The sequence below is a fragment of the Archocentrus centrarchus genome, chromosome 12, assembly GCF_007364275.1.
Source record: "Archocentrus centrarchus isolate MPI-CPG fArcCen1 chromosome 12, fArcCen1, whole genome shotgun sequence".
In the NCBI taxonomy this organism is placed as follows: Eukaryota; Metazoa; Chordata; class Actinopteri; order Cichliformes; family Cichlidae; genus Archocentrus; species Archocentrus centrarchus.
The window spans coordinates 4,929,242-4,944,025 of NC_044357.1; the positions used below are offsets into that span (position 1 = coordinate 4,929,242).

At 43.0% G+C, this 14,784-nt stretch overlaps 1 protein-coding gene across 4 annotated transcripts; it reads left to right on the top strand.

Moving 5' to 3' along the window:
• Positions 1–3,119: 3,119 nt before the first annotated feature.
• On the top strand, positions 3,120–13,620 carry egfl7 (EGF-like-domain, multiple 7). Of its 4 annotated transcripts, none has more exons than XR_004020711.1 (9): positions 3,120–3,331; positions 6,529–6,787; positions 7,324–7,446; positions 8,359–8,471; positions 9,306–9,401; positions 9,495–9,698; positions 11,485–11,547; positions 11,913–12,045; positions 13,113–13,620. XR_004020711.1 is itself a non-coding variant. In XM_030743143.1 (9 exons), exons 2-9 carry the CDS (start codon positions 6,708–6,710, stop codon positions 13,130–13,132), a joined length of 876 nt encoding a protein of 291 aa, XP_030599003.1. In that variant the 5' UTR covers positions 3,121–3,331; positions 6,529–6,707; the 3' UTR covers positions 13,133–13,620. The 4 variants fall into 4 exon arrangements, 3 of the variants coding, with proteins under 3 accessions (XP_030599003.1, XP_030599005.1, XP_030599004.1); XM_030743143.1 differs by having other exon boundaries at positions 3,121–3,331; positions 11,485–11,561; positions 11,883–12,045; XM_030743145.1 differs by lacking the exon at positions 3,120–3,331 and adding an exon at positions 4,538–4,662 and having other exon boundaries at positions 11,485–11,561; positions 11,883–12,045.
• The last annotated feature ends 1,164 nt before the right edge of the window (positions 13,621–14,784 follow it).

The following is a 14,784-nucleotide window of genomic DNA, read 5'->3' on the forward strand; positions in this document are numbered from 1 at the left end:
TCTGTCTGTGCACCGTATCCTCTCAATTCTCCTGTTCCTAATTTTTTGACATGATATGCAGATTAGATTTTTTTTGTTTGTTTGTTTGAGCAAGCACTTGGCAACAGTGGGAACGAAAAACTTAGCCATCTCCCGCAACCGGTTGGGGTTGAGGGAAATGAACAGAGCATAGGATAAGCGAACAAAATTAATAAATTTTGGTATAATAGTGCACTAAATGTGTTTTTCAGTGGACAAACACCAGAATTTGTCACTTTTCTGAACTAATCTTAAGAACCTTATGGAAGTTTGCAAATTCATTTTTGGGTTGGGATGTCACTGTAAATAGAGCTGGTAAGAAGGACGTCTTCCTGAAAAATCTTTTCCAGAGATTTATTATAACATGTGCTCGCAAACTAAGACACCATTTGCCAAGGATATTTTGAGGTCTTGTCGAGTCTGTGAGAATTCAGTACCAGTCTCAAGCTATAGTATGATTTTCTTCAATTCAACTGTGCTTGTGGAACAAAGGAAGCACGGAGACCACCAGCATAAAGCCATTAACATGTCGGCTTTGGAGGATTGCACGCTTTGGGTTTGGGGGTGACAGGGGAGTGATGGTACTAGACTTGGACAACAGGATGTCCTGCTTGGCTGCTCAGAAGGGAAATGAGAGCAGAGACACAGGCTACACCTCCAGTCTTGTTCAGCAGAATGAATCAGCAGTCATTAAAATGTAGTCTGCAACTGCAAAGTTTGCTTTAGCAAAATCAAATACTTCATAATTCCTTGCTAAATTATGCAGCCAAATTGAGCGAGGAAATAGCGGACCGATGCTGAACTGCTACATCTGCATGCTGTCATACTGACTCTTTAACAGTAAAACCTAAAACACAGTCAGTCACTATTTTGACTTCCCTTTTCTAACAGCGGTGTATGTTAGAACTTTATCTCAGCATCAAAGCTCTAAAAGTGGCATGTGTGTTGATTGTGTTGCTCCACTGGCGCACAACACTGATTAAGAATGACACAAACTAAAAAAAGTTTGAAGTAAAAGTTGAATTTAACACTTTTTTGTGGTAGGGAAAATTAACAGCTTCACATTTAAATTTATCTAAAAGATCTAGGTGTTTTTGTAACTCATCTGACATACAGGCTTCGAGATGGCTGGTGGGCATTCCCCCTTACAGCTCACTTTAAAAACGTGCATTTTCTTTGACTCGCTTTTTAAGACCGTTCGCATCTGATCTGATTAGTCCTGTTTTCTTGTAAAAGTGTGGACTTGACTCCCCATTCTCTGCCTTCCTACTGATGCACCTTTCTAAGCAGCACTGATTTCAAATCTCTGTGTTAAAACTGTGTTATAACTGTTTTAGAGTTACTGACGGGGCACAGCTGCCCTCTTGTTCATGCCCCATCCAGGGTCACTGCTACTGCCCTTTAGTAAAATCTGTCAGGCCTTCTTTGACGCAGATCCGTTTCCTGTCAAAGTGAGATTTTTATTGTTCCAAGGGAGCAGGCTCCAGAATCTCACTCCCCCAGCCTTTTCCTGTTTCCTTTCAAAGAGGAAGTGCTGCTCTGCTCCCCCCCCACCCCCCCACCCCCACCCCTACCCTCTACATCTTCTCTGGGACAAATCTGGAACAGTAGCTGCAAGATTTTGCTTTTGTCAGCCAAGTCTTGATTTCAAAGAATGAAAGCTCCATAAAAAAGGAGACACCCTCCCACTTTGTGCTCCATTACACAAGCCTCAATATACAAATACACACAGGTTAACGCACTGACAAACAAGCCCACGCTGATTTTTGCATCATATTCTAATGCGCCCCCTCTCAGCCATCAGTGGTGAAGGTGCATGCTCACCTGCGACCCCAAAGTCAAAGGTTCCCATGGTGCCTCGGCACGTAGGCTCTTTGTTATCACAGAGAAAATAGTTCTTTGTATGCAGGGAGGGTCAGATTTAGTCAATATAAGCCCTTAAACAAACACTTAAAAAAAAGGGGGCCAAGCATCCCCCAGAGCAGCATCATTGCATAACAAAGAGAAACAAACTAGAACATAAATATATCAAAAAATATCAAGTCATTTATCATTAGTACAGAAGCAAAGTTCCGGTTTATGCCACTTAAAGCTCACCATAAACACATACACAAAAGCTGTCTGAGTGTGCACGGTATGCACATGTCAACATGCATGCAGCTAGGTGAATGCAACAGGGCAGTTGTGCACATACAGTGCCAGTCAAAAGTTCTGTACTTAGGAAGAAAAATAAATCCTTCTTGTCAGATTAGTCAACGTTAAGCTCAGTTTAAGGGAGAAAGCTGAGGAGCCTGTTTTTCTTTTGAGATCCAGTGTCAGCCACTGAAATCCGCTTTGGTTCGATTAGATTCCCGTGAACACAGGTGTGAACACATCCAACACGCTCCAGGAGTCTACCAAGACCGAGTGCAGTGATTCAACCCAACGAACGAATGAGTTCTCACACGTCAGGCGAACAAAAAAAGAAGAAAAGAAATTCTGAAGTGAATTCACGCATCTGGAAAATGTCAGCAGCTAATTGCAATCATCATGGGAAGCTTGAGCATGGCCTGTGCAGTTTATCAAACTGTTGGTCACTATTGTAGAGGCAAAGGTGATGAGCAAAGTCTTTCTGGCTACCATTTGTCCTGCTGAGCTGCACTGATACACAATAGATGCATGCAAGCAGGGAAAAGAAACTACTTCCCTTATCAAGTAACAAGCTGCAATTTCACAGATTTGATCTGGCAGTGGCCTTAAACAGTTGTAAACACGACTCTACCCTAATAGAACAGTAGTAAGCGGTGTTAAAGTGGGCCTAGTGTGACATTCAGTTCTCTCTGAACTGCAAAGGCAGCAGAAGGCCATGAGGTGAGAAGGCTGCAGGTACTTGCCCCCATCAAAAATGTCCGCGCCACAATGAGGGGGGGTAGGGATGGAAAGAGGGGGGAGAAATGCTTCAAAATCAGATTCGCCAAGCGGTTTGAGCAGGATGGAGAGTGTTTGTGCAGGAGAGGGGGTTTTATCAGCGGCAAACACTCACAGGAATTCCGGTTTGGGATTGTCCATCCAATTCCTGCGTTCCACAGGAAGCTTTGCATAAAAAGCAACTGAAATACGCCCAAAGACATTTCATTTGCCGCCAGTCGACTCAGAGGGAGCACCTCGAATCAAGCGAGAGGGGTTTTTTTTTATTCGAAACCACCAGGCTAGAGGTTTTAAAAGAAACTGGCACCATGGAAATGTCCCCTTATGCGCTGGTCCAGCGGCGCGTGCTCATGGCCGCCGCTCAGCCTGCGCGCGCACACGCACCTGACGACCTCATACTGCGAGGGTAAGATTTCCACACCTTTCACAGGCCCGCGGTCACAGTCAGAGAGGTCATCATAGTTTTTGTGGGGTTTTTTTTTTTTTTTTGCATATTTTCAGGTACTACAAAACATTGGACTCGTTCATTTTCATGCAGGAGAAATTTAACGAAGTGGAAATGCACGAGGCTAACTACCTAAACAAACGAGTTCAAATCCAGCATAAGCTAGCTATACAGAAAATTATCCACACAGCTTCTGCTACACGGGGTCAAAGGTGCTGCAAAACCCCCATTAAAATAGCGTATTGTTAACACAGAACTGTTTTTGCGCGCTCAGTGGATCACACTGTTATATGTGTTATTGCACAGTGTGTGCTTAACTATAATGAGCAGTAAAAAACTCAAATTGGAGACTTTATTTCTTTTAAAATCATCACATACAAATGCGGAATCCTAGACCTGTACAACTTTATAAATTAAGAATACAATGCAAAATCTTTCAACCATCATCATAACAGGAATCGTGGCCACGCAGGATAGACTGCACAGGTAAACCGAAGCACAGCAGTAGTGTGCTCTTTTTCTATTTGTGAATTAATTTCCATCAGACAAGCGGGAAATGTGTAGTCATTTGCGTTCGAATAGCGGGGTTGTAGTGTTCAATGTCTCAACAATAGGCTACTATATTTATCCTTTTCTCTGTGCTCTTAATAAGTATTGGTGATAAAGATTTATTCGGACTAATTTTTCATTTTAATTAAAGTATAGGTTCACCGTTGTTTTGTTTTTTAATATTCAGACTAACAGTTAACTTAACCATTTGCACTTGGGAAATGGGAGACTGAATGTCTCTGGTTTTGTGCAACAAACAAACAAAAAATATATTCATATTTATTCCAGCGTAGCAGCAACAATATAATATCACACAGACAGTGACCGTGTGTGAGCTGCAGGAGTGATCACTGCACCCAGTCTGCTCCACTGTTACGGGTAAATTGCTTTAAAGGAGGGGCAAAATGTATCAGCTGCCTCTCTCGGGTCTCTCCACCAACCCAGTCAACAGTCAGTAGTTTATGAATGAAAAAGTTGAGTAGTCTACAGAGCTGCACACTGACGTCACACCGGGTGCCCCCCCACTCCTCCTCTTGTGCAGGCAGAGTGAGCTGCGGGACACCCAGCTGGAGGAGTGGGAGGAGGTCCTACCATCACCCCCCATGCGCTCTGACAGTCTGAGCTCCAGGAGAAACCTGACTGGTAGCGGAGTTTTATCACTGGACTCTCTCTCCCCTCAGTGGCGGAATATAAGGGAACTAACTTTTCCTCAAACCTCGGGCTGTTTCTCTACTTCCTGCAGTGTAGGACTGTGTGTTTGTGTGTTTGTTCTGTTGTTTCTTTTGCGGGAGTCATCTTAGAAGAGCAGATTGTTCATTGCACGGTTTGTGAATATCTTTTTGTATCCATGCACCCGCGCTGTATGTAATGGCGTGTCCAGCATCCCTGCTTGTTTTTTTTAATGTGGGGCTTTGGTTTTTCTTTGTGTTTATTTCTTATTCTCTCGTGAAATCATGCGTTTAACGTGTGACCCTGTGTGCGTGTGCGCGGGAGTTGTGCAGAGGGGAGCGAGGGACGAGGGTCTTTCAGGCTTCATGTGCAGGCTGCAAAACAGCGCCCTCTCGTGGTGACTCTAAAATTCGTCAAATTACTCAATGTGTCACTAGGCCAGGATTGATTACATTTTAAAGCACTCGCATATCCATATATAAGCATGGATTAAATGTTTTATGTAGCATTGTTCCTAAGGTACGTAATGACACCCAAAGACTTCAAAATAAAGCTAATAAAACTCCCATACCACTCCTAACTGACACTAACTTTTTGGACGACTGTTTCCCCCTGTAGCAATGTTCTCACTGCCAATGTGATGATGCTTGATTGTTAACACATACTGTCTTGAAAGTGGCTTCCTGCTGCACTGAGTGCCGTCCTCTCTGCAGTGATTTGTGAGTGAACACAGGCTTTTAGGAGTGCATGTCACGTCTCCAGGCACAGAGCCAGCAGGAGATCAGCGCGACATGCAAGCTGTCATCCGAGGCTTAGCATCACCTCCAGGATAACCGAGGACTCTCCAGCAGGCTACAGCCCTGAAAACCTGCAATCCCACCCGGCTGGTTTTAATGTGCTACGAGAGATTTCCCAAGGGTTTAGTATCGGCTGTGTTAAAACATGCCTGTAGGCGAGGATTGGAGCAGGAGCAGGTCCAAGCTGACTGTCATGCACTATGATAGTCCTGCTTGGGAATGGGTGGCGCAGCCTATGTTTTAATCCTCTACAGTATGTTATAATCTAATATGTTGTGAGGGCATGGGTGAACATTTCTGTGAAATGAAAGTTCTCTGTGTTTTTTGCCTTTTGTCTTTTACCCTGTGGTCTCAAAGGCAGGGCAGGTGCAGGTCACTGATGCCTCTCTGTGTTCTTACAGATGCAGACAAACATCCGCCTAGCATCAAGTTATCCAATGTCTTTCCAAAAGGCTTTCTGTGTTGTTGGGAATGTCAGCTGCACGTTTAGGACTAGCAAAGAAATCCAAATTTACAGTGGGAGCAAAGTAAACTTTTAGTTTGAAGCAAAAATGATGCATATGTTGTGTTTTTACTGCTGTTTATAAAAAAAAAAAAAAAAAAGATAGGCATTGAAAGCTCTGATCCTGGCAGCTCTTGAAAAATAATTTCAGAATTAAACTAAAAAGAGCTAGAAACAAGGCCTTATTTAGATGTTTCCTGATGTAAACTCTCCCACAATCATGTCTCTCCTTTGTCCAGACCCACACTGCTCAGCTAAAGCCACTTCCTGCCATCCAAATGTGACCACTTTCCAGTTTCGGATAGTTTCTCATTTGCTACTTAATGACTTCCAGGTTCAGTCGTCTGCTGTTTCACAGGTTTCCCTTTTACCTATCCTCAGCAAAACCCACTAATGATTTTCCAGACCCGTTAACATCGTCTACACAGATTTAAAGTGTGCTAGTCCTTTATTAAAAGGGGTGCAGGCTCTGGTGTGGCCTCCAGTAGAAATCTGCTAATACAGACATGACACAGCTGACACCAACACCAGAGTCCAGCCCTCTAGTGGTCCACTGCTTCAAAGGAAGTAAGATTTGATCTTTATTTTTTTGTAAAAGTTTTTGCTTTGACACATCTTCTCTCCATGCTTTTTTCTTGCAGGTAGCTGGAGTCGACCTCCTTGAAGGAAACGCGTACACAGTCAGTGTGAGGAGACTTTGGATACAGTCCACGCCCTTCCCCGCCGACACCCCTTCCTTATCCTCCTCTCCTCTTCCCTCCGGCTGGCACAGAGAAGAGTCCAAGAGACCCAGCGAGGGAACGTGGGAAAGAGGAAGACGATGTACCAAATACTGCTCCTTTCCTCCTCCCTCTTCATCTTTCATGTGATGGCCACTCCCCAGTTCTTCGCTCACCACGGGTAACATCCCACTTAATGCTCTTCCTGTGTTTATTATGGCCTGTCATTTTTGTCAGTAGCTTTGTCACGATTTCAGCTGCAAATCTCCACTTTAGCTGTCATTCATATCTGTTCATTGTGACATTTTCAGCCAGAACGAGTGTGTACAGATTGGTCAAATGGCAGTTAAACAATCAAGACTTCCTATTTGTTCTAAGCTCTTTGAAGCATCTTGCCATTTTCAGTCGATTTGTGCACAGGCCAAAATAAACTGAAAGGTGAATGAAAGGTCAAGTGGAGACAAAGATCAACTCTTAACTCGGACAAATTCAGGAGTGATTACACAGGTCAATCAGGAGCAATTAGACTCCAATCTGGAGTTTTTCAAGTGAAGTGGGCTTAAATGTCTCAAACTGTTTGAACTCGGCTCTGGAATGACTTAAAAGCTGTAAAAACCTCTCATTTAAAACCAGCTCAGCTTCCGGTGCAGCTGGAGCGCTCACAGATCTGCATTCAGGTCAGTTTCTAACACCAGATCTCACATCTGCCTTTTGCAGGAGGAGGGCGTGTGGCCGAGACTTCCGTCACAGTGTTGTCACTACGACAGAGTCATTCGTCCAGCCGGTGCACAAACCCTACCTCACCCTGTGTCAGGGGCATCGCCTCTGCAGCACATACAAGTGAGACAAACTCTCAGTCTTCCAGCACCAAACAACCGCACACAGACGCAGTGCACAGAAACAACAGCCAAACCAGACATGCACAGTTTACATCAAGAGACAGGCCTTTATCTGAAGATGTAAGGAGTAAACAATGCTTGACATGTTTAGGAAGAGAAAGGGTGAGGAGCACAGTCATAAATAGATCTTGACTTGATGCGCGCACACACACACACACACACACACGCATGTGCATTTTTCACAAAACTGGGTCATGGTGGCACATATTTGGGTAGAATCTAAATATCGAATACTTTGTGTAACTACGGGAAATGAACTGCTTGCCCACAGAGACTGGTCGTGTTTATTTTGGACTCACTCTAGCTCAGATGCTTTCTGCCCCCCCCCCCATCCCAAAAAAAGCCCCCAGATTCTCCCCATTTTTTTCCTCTTTTAGCTCTTCTCTCACCAGCAAACTTGAGCTTCACTTTTAGGCATTTGTAATTTGTGTGCTCATTATCAAGGCGATTACAGACCTGGAAAATAATTTCTTTGTTTTTGCTTTAAGAAAGCACATCTCAAACTCTAGTTCCCTTTAGCTTTCAGTTTATCGCCCCCTGCAAGCTAAACATACCAGGCTCTCAGCAGGCTGCAGCAAAAACTCTGATTATAGATACCATCTCCAGCCCCTCCAGCCCTCTCTCATCTCTGACACACTCTTGGAAGTCAGTGGTCCGTGGTTCAGTATTCCACCAAATTACCATCCTCTCATCAGCATTCCTGCAGTGTGACAGATCATGGAAAAGGGCTTTACAGGCTGAACCACACACACACACACACACACACACACACACACACACACAGATGAGAGTGATGACAGCATGAATGATTACAAATGCCTCAATGCTGTGGGTCTGTACTTTGTTTCCACAGGACTACGTACTCGGTAGCGTACCGACAGGTGAGCAGAGCAGCTTCTCCTTTGCATTTCTACCCAGAGTGCTGCCCGGGCTGGAGGAGATTTCACTCCCACAACTGCAACCAAGGTATTTTGGTGGGATGTGATGAGTTTCAGAGTCCTTTACTTCATTTTCTGTCCCTGTGCAGCTTTTGGAGATTTTTAGAAAACCTGCCTATATTTTTTTTTCTAGTGAGAGAAAGATTAGAAGCTTAATCCCACTTTTATGTTTAAATCTAATATGAAGCCATAGAATACAGTTAGCTTAGCTTGGCATAACAGAAGGATTGTCTAAGCTGCAGTCTTGAAAGCATCTAATACAGAAGTGACAAAGCTGCAGTTCCTCAAATGGCCACTTCAGGCTTGCTCCCAGAATTCCACCTAGATACCCTTGTTAATGTTTTCAGATTTAGAGCAGAAATAAACATGTTTACAGCCTGGTACACTCTTTATAACAGTCACTATTTTTAGCTCCTCTTTGTCCGTTAGCTTTTTGCTTAATTCCCTACTCCTCAGTCAATTAGGTTTGTATTTAGTTTTTTTTTTTTTTTTTTGGAACAATATAAAATGTGTTTGATTCTCAGGGTTTTTAGGTGGTGGTAGGTTGTTTTTTTTTAAATTTATTTACAGCTGCAGCTTGTGTCGATCTTTTTGTCTGAGTCTCAGCAAGAATGTCCACTTCATCTGAGTGAGAAAGTGAAACAACATAGTTCCCTAGAACTCAGACATGTCACTTTGCACGTTTCTCGTACAGATTAAAACAAACTAGATTCAATGTGACAGAAATGTAAAAAGTTTTAAAGCCAGGCTTTAATAAACTCTGGAAACAGGCTCTGTTTCCAGAATCTATACTAACCCTTGCTATCAGCCATACTAAGAATTAATATATGAGAGTGACGCCTTAATCAAATGTCTTTCACAGCTGTGTGCGGGCAGCCCTGTTTGAATGGAGGTACCTGTTTACGACCCAACCGGTGTGCTTGTCCGTTTGGCTGGACGGGACACCAGTGCCAAACAGGTCCATGCGCTCACACACATTCACCTGCGCAGCCACCTCAGGAGCGTCTGCCTGTATATTCACAGTAGTATGCACGTCTTTCTCGCCCGTCAGATGTGGATGAGTGCAGCGAGCGGCAGCCGTGCGCCCAGCAGTGTGTGAACACAGCTGGCAGCTATCGATGTGCATGCAGGGAGGGCTTCACCCTAGCCGGAGATGGCCGTTCCTGTCAAAGCCTTCCTCCTCCTTCTCCTCCTGCCAGTCCTCCCTCTTCATCACAGAGCAGCCAGGCAACAGCGGGTCATGACACTGATGCAGGTAAATGAACAGGATAGGAGTGTGTGTAATTTTGTGTTATGCAGCAGCAAAGTGTCTGGACAGAAGAGAGGAACATGGCCAGCTTCGCGGTCCATTATTACTTTTGGTACGCGCTATGCCACTCTCAACTCGTACCGTGAGTAATAATGCACTGCGACTGGTGCCGACTCCAGACAGATGTCTTGCGGTCTGGCCCCGTGCGGCGAGACTGGGACCGATTGAGCTTTGATAATGACTCCTATGAGTCCTGTGAGCAGAGCAAACATCTGCCTCTAATAGAGCTCCCGTGCTAATACAGACATATTTTTATCCCACACACTCCATTAGTTCTCTTAAAAAAAGTTAAAATGTTATCTCCTACCAAGAAAAAGTCTCTTTTTTTTCCATGTGTGCTTCCTGTAACTTAGCAACAAAAAATACAACCCCCCCTCCATGTCTAGAAATGTGGTTGTTGACCCCAGGATATTCCCTTTAACTCCTATTCTGTGTCAACATTATTGCTCTCAGAAATTTATGGAACATGAAAGTTTAAAGAAGACATACCTCGTCCTGATTTTCCCAACTTGGGGATTTTTTTTTTTCTGACTCACCACATTGTTAAAATCCAAAGGAGAGTGTGTGTCTCCTGTACTTTCAGAAAAAGAAATATTTCTCTGTAAAGTGTGCGAGATTGCCAAATTTCTCAGGCTCCGCTCCAAACTCCCTTCTGTTTATCAGAGCTTCACACAGAGCGAGTCTTCTCTGTTCAAAGGAAACTGCTCGTCTCTGTGACACGGCGTGATAGATTGGTGGAAGTATTGCTGAGTCTGCGAAAAGGACAGAAAAACACTCAGAGGAAGGGCGGGGGGGGGTAAAAAACCAGAATATAACAGATTTTTGTACTTTAGGAAAGCAGTGTGTTATTTGTCAGAGGCAAAAATGATTGCAGTGTTTTTGTAAGATGTTTTGCCTGAGATAGTTTTCTATTTGTGTTCACATGCACATGTCAGAGGGATATATATATATATATATATATATATATATTTTTTTTTTTTTTAAATGGGAACCATTGCTCTCACTCTGCCAAGAGTCTTGGACTACATTTCTACATTTCAGTCCTTACACCCTCCCGCCTGCATTCTTTTCACCCTGTTCTTGGCCAACACTTGTGTTCTCATTCCAGTTCCATCAACCCGGTCTGCTGGGGGTCATCGCCAGCTCCCCCCCTTTCCTCACGAACCTCCACCTCCTCCTCCTCCTCCTCACTCTGTTTCTCAATTTATTCTTGTCTCAGTAATGGACCACATCTGGGAGAGATTGAACCATTCCCAGTCTGTCTGCGGAAGAGCAACCAGAGAGCAGGGGGGTTCCTAAGTTTGTGTCCCAGTCTCAGTCCTGCCTGCAGCAGAGACCCCTTGGATGGAGACAGCCAGGCTCTTCCTTGTAATCAAGTCGCAGGAAGAATGAATGTTTGCCTGCCTATTTCTCATTCTGTCTTTCAGCTTGTCTATTGGCTTTTTGGGCCGCCCCCAATATCCTGCATTCCCTCGCTCTCTCAGCAGCTCTGCCGTCCTCTAACTGGTTTATACTTTAGAGACATTGCAGTGGTCATGACTCATTCGAGGAGAGGCTGAAGAGGGGCAGGATGCTCCGAGGAATCCTATGCAATATAAACTTCTCATCATTCTCACCCTTCATCTGTGTCCTGTCCCTTCTCTCTGTTCCTCATCACTTTAATTCCACAAATTAAGACCCTGAAATCTCCACGCTCTCATGTATACGTCTGCATTTGTGTGGTTTTCTGTAGATGGAAAGTTTGGCTTGGTGGAGAACGTGACAGAGGAGGTACAGAGTCTGAGGAACAGAGTCGAGCTCCTGGAAAAGGTACACAAGAAAACTCCAGAACACATGTTCAAACACATAAAAGCCACCTACTCTGATACCTCCCAGTCTGCCTCACCAGGAGAACGTCTAACATCTAAGCTGCTCTTTAATCCCCAACCAAAGATTTTGAGATATGCCAGACCCACACAAGAGGCTTTTCAAAACTTTATTAAAATCCTCCTTATGTTAAACAATTATAAAGAGTAAATGGATGCATAGAAAATAACATTATTTTATTTGTTTACAAGATGAGTAGCAGTCCTGTTGTGGAGCATTTCTCTCTTTTTCCTAACTTCCTTTCATTTTTGTCCCTCTGTTAAGAAGTTGCAGTTGGTGCTGACCCCCTTCAGCAGCTTCTTCCCGCTGTCCCTGGATGAGGGCTTGTCAGAGAAAACCACCTTGCTGTCCCATTCTTTCCAGCAATTAGATCGTATCGACTCCCTTAGCGAGCAGATTGGCTTTCTGGAGGAGCGCCTCGGCACATGTGAGCGAGCACCACCTTATTGGTCATAGGTTAAAATCCAATATTTAGTTAGGTGTGTACACACATACATATACACCACACAGGAGGCCATGCAAAAGCTCAAATGTAATAAAATTCACAATCCAGTCCATCAGTATAATAAAATCTTGTGCCTCTAATGTAATAACCTCTTTGGCTATGATGGAGTACAGTAAATCGGACAAACTAAGTGAAATGATGCATTTTCTCTTAAAGTTTGACCTAATTAAAGCTCATGGATTTAGTTTTGACAGAAACAATCAGTGTTAGACACACTATACTGGAGGAAAATTGGTATAACTGATCACAAGCTGAGCATGATTTCACTAACTTCAGTCTATCCAACAATCACTACAAATACAGACCGTAAACTTCGTGGTGTCACTAGAGGAATTTATCCTCTGGCAATCAGGAATATTTGGAGAAAATTGTACGGCATTCTGTCTGAAGCTGTCTCAGCAGCTCTTGACAGCGCGACGCACACGTCACTCCTAATTTAAACACTAGCAGGCTCTGCTGCGCTCACTGCACTCCTGCTACAGTGCAGCTGTGCGTCCATGAGCCCACATCTCACTTGTATTTACATTCAGCCCCGTTGTGCTGTGGTTGTGTAGAGACTGCCAGCTGCGGTGGTTTTAAATAAAGATGATGAATAATAAATAGTATCCAAGTTATGGATAGTATAAAGATTTCTATCAAACCTAAATTGTTTTTAATCCAAAAACATCAATATAAAACATACTTTCAGGACTTTTAGGACAATGGGTCCTAAAATTTCTGAAAGAACAGTTTTTTAATCATAAACTTTATGAAATTTAGTTTTATTGGATTTCAATAATTGTTACTTCAGCATGAACTTAAATAAGAACATTTTAAACCAATGACGTCTTTCCTATAAAACATTTCCTTGGCCAGTATTACAGTTTATAAAATAAAAGGATTGTAATTTATTTGAATGGAAATCCTGTTGGATGACACTTTCAGCCATATTACAAAGTCCACAGTTGTAAACTTAACTACAGCAGCTCTTTTCATCTTCTTCCCTGCAGGTTCATGCCAGGAGAATTAGCCTCTGATCCTGACCGCCATCATTCCAGTCAAGTTACCATCGACACAAACCTGCCAGGCTGGACGCGTCGAGACCGCTGGCGTTCGCAGCAGAGCGACGGCAGGCAGCAGAGAGCAGCCTCGGTGACCGTAACACTGCGACGTAATCACTTGGGATTTTTATTTTTCCCCCCGACAGGTTCATTTACTTTTCTCGTTGAATCGCTGTCACGTCGTTGATTTTCTAACAGTACCTGTTTTACGATTACATCACCCCAGGAACGTCTAAATCAAACTCCCCTCAGAGTCAGAGGTCAAACTTGCCACTTAGTTTCTGTGTTTGTTTTTCATCAGTGCAGCTTTGTGCTCTAGTCACAGCCCCAAACTGACCCGGGGCATCTGTATTTATGTATTTAAATTATGATTACTTGTAGTTATGTCTCAGTGCTCCAACAGACATTTGTAACTAGTTTTGTAACATTTTGTAATAAAAATTCCTAATCAAAAACACTTGTTGCTAACACAACTTACTGAGTAATGTGTGCAGATACATAACCTTGTCTAGAGTGCTGATAAAAGATTGCAGTTACAAACCTACTGACCTCTTGTGTGTCCAGGAAATACTGCAACTAGTGGCAGAAGTTTTCATCAGAATCAAAAACACTCAAAAAATTATGTATATCAAAAAGTACACATGCATATAAACTGGGGTTGTCATTACCAAACTGATAAGGGTGCAGTGGGTTTGTACAATGATTGTATTCTGTAAATAAGTGGGCTCATTACTTCAGAATCAAGAAACTAGAGTACATAACTCACTTAATGAATATCAGTCCATTTTTTTTTTGTTTTCCTTTGTTTTATGAAAAACTTTTTAGGTTTCAAAAAAAACATGTCAGCTGTGCTTCACAGTGCAAAACGACTGCAAACATGCAACAAAATGTAGCAAAGTTAGAGTGGAATATTAATATGAAGTAGCAGAAAATGAAAATAGAAACAGAATACATCCAGGCTGAGCCCATCGTGAAGCTGGGGCATTAATTTACTGCAACTTTACGTGCAACTCTGCTGCTCAGGAGAAACATATGAATAGATTTGCTCTGATGGTATGTAGCAAACCCAGAGGACGGACTTCTAGAAACAGCTGGAACAAACTAAGTTCTGTCGAGCCTCAGATTAGAGTCATTACTGCCGAGTCTCATACAGTAAGTACTGATTTGAAAACGAGTCCCAGAGGAAGGCGAGAGACATTTCAATGCACGACCAATTAAGAAAAAAAAAAAAAAAGAATTTATTTACTTCTGCAAGGCATTCACATTTACCCAGAATATGTGAAATCAAGAACACTACATTAAATATTAACCAGATACTACAATGGGCATCTATGCCATGTGTGCATATGTACACACATACAGTAAAGGACCACACATACGCACACGCGCGCGCGCAAACACACACACACACACACACACACACACACACACACACACGGCTCTGCAGGATGTCAGCTCTGTTCCTCATATCCATCTAAATTACACTTTAATAGCTTTGGTGAAAACAAACCTCTTTTTATTTTTCATCACCAGAACTCGGCATGAAAAGTGCTTTAAGAATACTTTGAATATTTTCCAATATATCTTATATATTAGTTTGTAAACAACTGCCAAAAAAAAA

Excerpts from the sequence above, each read along its gene's own strand:
- egfl7 (XM_030743143.1), top strand. The coding sequence starts at position 6,708 with ATGTACCAAATACTGCTCCTTTCCTCCTCCCTCTTCATCTTTCATGTG. Across the intron at positions 9,402-9,494 it reads GGGACACCAGTGCCAAACAG|ATGTGGATGAGTGCAGCGAG; the intron begins GTCCATGCGCTC and ends CTCGCCCGTCAG. Across the intron at positions 12,046-13,112 it reads GGAGGAGCGCCTCGGCACAT|GTTCATGCCAGGAGAATTAG; the intron begins GTGAGCGAGCAC and ends TCTTCCCTGCAG.